At 47.4% G+C, this 7,506-nt stretch overlaps 1 protein-coding gene across 1 annotated transcript; it reads right to left on the bottom strand.

The window, feature by feature from the left end:
- Window positions 1-108: 108 nt before the first annotated feature.
- Window positions 109-7,428, bottom strand: RAD9B (RAD9 checkpoint clamp component B). The gene is given in 12 exon segments (XM_058422861.1): window positions 109-669; window positions 671-712; window positions 750-1,152; window positions 1,448-1,570; window positions 2,068-2,132; window positions 2,550-2,656; window positions 4,348-4,454; window positions 4,549-4,648; window positions 5,251-5,365; window positions 5,602-5,751; window positions 6,614-6,684; window positions 7,342-7,428. Coding segments are annotated over 12 exon segments (1,389 nt in total). The 5' UTR covers window positions 7,376-7,428; the 3' UTR covers window positions 109-597.
- Between the last annotated feature and the right edge of the window lie 78 nt (window positions 7,429-7,506).

The raw sequence follows: 7,506 nt of genomic DNA, 5'->3' as shown, positions 1-7,506 counted from the left end.
CTTTGGAAATGCTGCACTGCCCCAAGGTGTGGTGGAAGAGACACGGGGAAGGAAAAGAATAATGCAAGTCTGAAACACAAACCTTTATTTTTTAAAATGCAGTTCTGTGACAACTTTGGTTTCTTGGTTAAGGATTGGTTCTACAGAGTCTCTGTAAAAAGCTGAGTTCTCCTGGAGCTGGGCTGTGTTTGGCTGTGACTGAGGGCAGAGTTGGGTTATTTTTCCAGCACCCTTAACCAGAACAGCGGCTTCATTTGCCTGATGTGGTAATAACAGAGTTTGAATTCATCTGAGCCTCTCTCTAGTGAGCGTGTTCTGAGAGCAGAACCTCCAGCAGCTCCTGCGGAACACTCAAACCTCAACGGAGGCAGTCGTGACCTAAATTTGTGCCATTACCAGAGCACTGACAGTTCCAGAACGTTCTGTGCTGCTGGGTCACAGCACCAATGACAGGCTGGGCCTGCACTGCCCTTCCCTCCTGGGCACTGCCCGGTGCCTGTCCTTGGACCCCGACCCCTGCACTACAGAACCGGGGAGCTCTGCAAGGCACCAAACTCCTCCTCAGTGTCACTGGCTGTCACCAAACTCTGGAAGGTGTCACCAATGGCCTCCTTCTTCTTGGAAGAGACAGCTCCAAAGAACAGGGAATGGAACTGGAAAATGCAGTATTTGTACAGGTAAGAACTCCATGATACAGAATTTGGGCATTCATTATTTGTTAAGCTTCTGCCTTTGGAAGGTCTTTCTCATTGTTCCCCAGTGAAACCCCCTGCCCCCAGGAGTGCTGCCAGCAGTGGTGGGGTTTTCCAGCTGTGCTGCTGGGCCAGCTGATCCCACTGAACCCCCCAGTGCACGTGGGGCTGCTCAGCCAGGCAGCAGCTCTGGGCTTCCACTGCTGACACCGTGGGGAGTTCCCTCACCTTCTCAAAAGGAGCTTCTGTGGCCTCTCCTGCTCCTGCTCTGCCTGGCACATCCCTCTCTGAGCCTCTGGGAGTATTTTTTACCTCTTGCTTTGCTGAATCACTTGAAGGTTTTGCTGAGCCCATGCTCGGAGTGTTTCCCTTCTGCTGTGGCTTTTTGGAAGCGGCTGTGTCTGCCTTTCTGGCCCCATCTGTGGAGGGGTGGTCAGATTTATCCATGCCAGTCCTTGAGCTGGATTGGACAGAGCAGGACAGGTTAGTAACTGGCTTTGTGTTTCATTGGAAAATCCTTATTTTCTGTTTGTGACAAGATTACAGCTTTGGAGGAGATTCTCAGCCATCTCCCTCCTGCTGTGCCCAGACCCCGTGGAGATGAGAAAGCAGCAGCTTGTACAGAACGTTCTCTCTTGCACCCCCTTATTGCTGTTGTGCTGAGATGTTCCTGAACCCCTGCAGTTGAGAGTTTTCCTGTGAAAACCTGAGTGCTTCACCCTCCTAAGGCCACCAGCCCCCTCAGCCCCCGTTACCTGCCGCGGGGCCGTGGGCAGCAGGCGGGCTCTGGGGAAGCTGCCTCCTTCTCAGCCTCACACAGGGTAGCCAGGATAAAGCTGGCCTCCAGCAGCAGGTCCTCGATGCTGAAAGCGATGGGTCTAAACAGATATGGAGAGCAAGCAGCACAGGGAATTACAGATACCGTGGGAGGTGACACACATCCTGTGCTTCTACCTACGGAATTAGAAAGTGCCTCCTCTGAAAAGCTGAAAATGAGAGAGGGGCTCCTGTTACACATCTCACTGCTCCCATCAGCAGATGCTGCGCAGTATCGGGGTCAAGTGATAGCATTAAATATGTAACGGTTAAAATTATATTTATGCAGAAAACGTATTGTTTCTTTAAAGTGCTGAATAAATCATTGTCTGCAGGGGGCTGAGAGCCTCAGGTGTCCAGGTAATTTATACACAGGGAGCTGTCGGTCAGCACGGCCGCCTCTGCAATGCCCACGCCCAGGTTCAGTGCTTTAAATGGAATTACAAACTCTGGGTTGCAGGTTAGAAATGGCTTTTGGATTGAAGTGAAAACCTGCCCTAATCTGCAGTTCAGTGTTCACTGGGTGACTGCAGGGGTCCCAGGGCAGTTCCCCACGTACTTCCCGCATCTGTCGAAGTGGATGGACACGGGAACGCTGGTGGCTTCCGAAAACGCCAGCAGGCCCTGCAGAGAAGGGTGAGGGGTGAAGTGCTTGGTAAACCCAGAACATTGGTACTGGAATGGAACTTTATCCCAGCTACTGTTTACTGGCAAAAAGAGGGGAAATCTGCTGCTCCTAAGAATAATTCCTGTCCTTCCCTGCCAGAGGAGGTTCTGCATGGAGAACTTCCCTGGTCACGATGCTTTCCCCACAGCTGTGCTGCATCTGCCCAGCACAGAAACCACATCTCTGTTTCAGAAGTGTTTTGTTCCTGGGGTTTAAAGCTAATCCTCAACCAGGTGGTGAAACCCTGCTGCTGTCAGGAGGGCTGGTGGGATGCGGCCCAGGCCCCTTCCACAGGGACCAGCCTGTGTTGTCCTGGTCCAGTCAGGCAAATTATTGAGAAATGGGTTTTCTTCCCAGACAAATTCTTACTTTACCCTCAGTTCTTTAAGGCAAAATGTCACTTCAGAATCTACTCCAACTTGAAAGTAGTCAAATTCCTCTGGACTGAGCTGTATCTCAGTGAGCATTGTCCTTGAAAAGTCTGTTTGAGATAACAACAAGGTCAGGGACTCTCAGAAGTTTGAACTCAACAAAGCCGTGATTGTAACCCTGAGGTTTCTACATAAGCATTGTTTGAACAAATAATTGTGTTTTTATAGTGGTTAACAATAATAAGCGTTTAGCTTATTTACATATTAGAATTAAGTAAAATCCTCAATTTATTTGCAGCACATTGTGTAGGTTGGAAGGGATTTTAACAGAACCTATTCCATGTTGTGCTGTGTGAGCTAACCCAACACCTGCTGCTGTTCGTGCAGATCTGCTTCTTCCACAGGCATCCATCACAAATAATATTCCCAGCTGCCTGTTGGAGCATGGATGGGAAGCCCAAAATGCAGCGTGACTTTAAGAGATTAATCAAAATTGCTGACAATCACCGGAGCACAATGCAGGTGGACTGAGGCTCTTTGTTCTAAATGACAATCTTTTCCTGACACTTAAGTGGCAGCAGGAAATTGGCTGCTCGGTTTCAGGTATTCCGTTTTTTGTTGCCAGGAGATTGCTCTGTCAATGGGTGTGTGAAGAGAAAGTGAGAGGGCGCTTTCCTGGTGTGTGACAGTCCCGGAGAGCTCCGAGAAATTCCACAGCAGCTTGAGCTGCTCCGAGGCAAGGCCAGGCTGCCAAGGAAGCGTTCTGGACTATTCCCGCTGTCCCTCTGCCCTGCTCTGCCCTAAGCAGCTCGTGTAAGAAGCTCCTCGTGTTCGTCACAGCCGTGCAGCTGCAGCCACAGAGGAGAGCGGCTGTGGGCAGAGGGTTTGGTTTCTGTGGAACCCCCAGGTCATGGCAGGGGAGCCTCTCGCTGCCCCTCCTCCCTTCCCTCACTGGGGCTTTGGTGTCTCTCTACTTTTGTAACATTTTTTCACTTTCTTTCTTACAATAGTCTCGGTAAGTGAACGTTTCTAAAGTCACCAAATGTGTAATTCAATATGTAATCTCTTCATTTCCGGTAATTTCTGCCCTGTTTTCACCCCAGCCAGTTTCTAGCACTTGATCTTTCCCTGAGCCTGTTCCCAGCCCAATTCCCACCCCTGTGCTCCGGTCATTCTCCCCAGCTTTGGTCATAACAAGTATGAAAAGCATCTCTTTATTATAGGATACACAAGAACCTCTACTTCAAAACCGCAATTACATCTTCAAAATTAGTTTGAGTCACACCCCAAGAATCTCCAGCTCCTTCTCCAGCTCCTGGAGCTGTGGCCATGGCAGTAACAGTGCAGGGCTCGCTGACACTGTGTGCTGTCCTCAGACTAAAATATACTCTCTAATGATATCAATTCTATAATTGTGGTATTCAGATTTAAATAGTTCTTTTTAAAACATAAAATTATCCCCTTTTTCCTGGCAGTTGCCAGGCTGCTGCTCTTGCAGCACAGTAATTACCTCTTTCAAGCCTACAGCAAGTGGCATAATTTATTTCAATTGGCTGCTCAGCCTGAGATCTGCCACTGACACCAGGAAGATGTTTCAATTTACTTCAATTTATTTAATTTATTAAAGCCAGAGGGTGGCAGCACGACTTAAAATCTCTCTAATGTTCTGTTAAAAATGTCGTTCAGCCATAAAACTCATCCCACGTTCATGTCGTGACAGTTATTATTCTTGCAGTTCACCTCAAAAAAAAAAAAAAAAGTTTAAAGCTCAAGTATTGGTTCACATTTTGAATTTCCTTACCAGTGTCTTCCTCAGTGTAACTCTTGAAACAAACTTTCATTGGAGTTACTGACAAGGTTATTTCTTCCTGACTGGTTGGGAAGTGAATCATCACATCAGCCAGCAGCCTATAAAATGTCATTCAAGACTAAAATAATTCTATCTGTGACTATTTAGCATTTCTTTCATTAGAAAGTAAAACTCAAAAATTTTCTGTGTTACCTGGAGTGGACTTTAAGAATGTTTGGACACATGTGCTTTGCAAAAACAGCCTGCAAGGGATCACACTCTTGAAATGTCAGGTTATAGGTTTTTACAACACCTGAGTATAAAGGAGATGAACAAAAATCAGTGCTTGGCTGAAATTTCAGGGGGTTTTTCTAAGTATTAATTGTTCAATAGAAGGGAGTAAGCAAGTGGCTTAGTCCAGCTATTTGGAAATAACTCAGCACAAACAGGAAATGGAATCCACCTGCCATCTCCGATTCCCTGCATCCTAGCAGTTGTGCCTGGACAGCATCCGAGGTTTTTAAGGATCCACAAGAAATAAATGAACAGCAACAAGTGCAACAAATGCAGGGTGGGAAACAGCCTCAGTAACTAACCAGGAAAATAACAGAAATGGGAGTGGAATGCAGAACACAAACCCTACAGATCTCTGCCTTTCTGGATAAGGATGAGCTCAGCTGTCTGCAGACCTAATTCAGTGTATTATCCTAAAATCAGTAACCCCAGCTACATTATTGATAATACAAACCACTGTCTCCAGCACAGCACAGCTGTGTGGGGGGAGATGATGTTTATTCAGGCATTTTGCCAAGACTGAGGCTGCTGAACATTCCCAGTCCTGCTGAGGGTGACAGACCCGCTGCTGCGTTGACAATGGCATTAAAGGCTGTGTTTTAAACTCCCCTGTGACCTTACCGTGCCTGCAGAGCAGCTGGAAGGTGATGTGCTGCTCACTGGGCTTGGTGGAGATGCTGCATTTCTCTACATTCCTTTCCAGCATATTTGCACATCTAAACACAGGGAGAACTGACTGCAAAAAAATAAATTAAAAAAAAAAATCAGTGCAGAGGTTACTCCCTGAGCAGCTTCGCAATAAATATCACTTCCCTGGGTTTTCACCCTGGTTTATCTCAAGCTGCTGCTCTTAAGGCTTCCCCAAACAGCTCTGGGGACGCTGGGAGAGCCCAGGCTGACCCTCACCCACTGTAATTTCAGCTGGAAATCGGGTGAATTTGCTGCTGTGTGTAACAACTCACTAAAATGTACCTTAATGATCAGTTTACAGGGGAGGGATAACTGCTGCTCCTGCTGACACGGTTGGGACACAGCTGTCCAGCAGTAGTGTTGGAAGAACATGGACGAGAAGAACACACATGCATATGCTGACCTCGAGGAGTTCACTGATCTTAAGGCAAGCTGGAAATGGAATCACAGAGTCATTAGGGTCGGAAAAGACCTCCAGCATCACTGAATGCAACCACTGAGGGAACAGAAGTAAAAAAATAATTTATTATCTCAAAAAACTATCTCATATTGAGAGTTTTAAAAATGGCTTCCTCCTGGGCTTCAGTGCCACTAGCAAACCTGGAAATTTACATCTCAAAATTATTAAAAATGTATAAAAATGAGTGCTTTTAAACAGTTTTTAAAATTATTTATAGAAATAATTGAGTTACACAAACACCCAGAACTCAGCTTGTGTTTGAGGGACATGATCCATACAGATGAGCAAAGCCACCACTGACAGCTCAAAAATTCTTCAGGCATAAAACCAAAAATCCCCACTGGTGATTTTCCATCCTCCCAGTGAAGCAAGGAGAGCTGATCACTTTTAACTACGAAACCTCTGGAGAAAACACTAATTCTGCTGGAAATGGTGTTTGATTAATCAGAAGCATTAATGGACGTGTTCTTCCTGTTGAGTCACAACAGTACAAAACATGTTGTCTTTAGAGGCAGCTCCTGTGTGGTACAAAACTCAAACCTTGTGACCCGTGACAACAGAACTGAACCCCGTGGCATTAATCAGGATGTCCTGGACAACAACAACAACAAAAAAATCAAAGGGTCTTAGGGCAGAGTAGGAACGAAATCTTCCACGATGGAATCTGCACAATTACAATCACAGAGAAGATGGCATTTGTCCATATTGGTAGCGAGGGGAGCTGAGAATGTGATGGACTGGAAGGTACCTGAAGGAAAACAAAATATCCAGTAGTATAAATACTGGGCTTATCATAAAGATTTTTTCAAATTAGAATAAATAAAATTCACTTACACCTTTTTCCACGGGGTCAAACCAAAATTCATCACTAATCCGTGCTATGGCATGTATTGCTCTTCCAAACACTGCCAGGGAAAGAAAACACTGCAGTTATGTACTCTAAATTAAAATAAAAAGGTGACACTGCACTTTCTCCAGAATGATTCGAGAGGAAACATTACAAATTTCTACTATATTTGAAAGAAAACTTCTTCTTTTTAATTAAAATTTTAATTATCCACAGCCTGAATGTTTTGGAAAGCTGCCTCTGATGAGGCACCTCGAATGTCTTGTGTCCCTTTGCAGCACCTGGTGTTACCACGAATTAAATCAGACAAAACTCCACCACCGGAGGTTAGAAATTATATTTAACAGATGAAAAATCTGAGAAGCAAAGGGATATCTGGAGACGGGAATTCCAAGAAACACAGCGGAACCCAGCAGAGGGCCTGGGGATTTGCCTCTGGCAGCGGCGGAGCAGCTTTTTGCACAGAATTCTGCACCCAGGAGCCGAGCTGCGGCTCCGGAGGCGCACAGGTGGACACGCAGCCAGGCCACGGCACCTCCGCCTGGCTGTCCGCAAACCCTGCGCATCTGAACACGCCCCAGCTGCGCCCACCCCGCCGGGACGAGGGCCGGGCGGATCCCCCGCTCCGCTCCCGGGGCTCGTGTTCCGCTGAGGTGCCCGTTCCCGGTGTCCCGCAGCAAGGCCGGGCCGTGCCGGGCTCCCCGGGTGCCGGTACCTCGGAGCTGCGCCCCGCCGATCACGCACTTCATGGCCGCCCCCCCGCTCCCCTCACGGCCGCGGAGGGCGGGAAACGCGCGGGGGCGGGGCGTGCGCGCGAGGAGCCCCGGATGTGGAGCCCTGGGGTTGTGGAGTTCGTGTGGGATTGTGGAGTTCTTGTGGG

Source organism: Hirundo rustica, chromosome 17, assembly GCF_015227805.2.
Source record: "Hirundo rustica isolate bHirRus1 chromosome 17, bHirRus1.pri.v3, whole genome shotgun sequence".
In the NCBI taxonomy this organism is placed as follows: Eukaryota; Metazoa; Chordata; class Aves; order Passeriformes; family Hirundinidae; genus Hirundo; species Hirundo rustica.
This window is presented reverse-complemented; position numbering and strand designations above follow the sequence as displayed.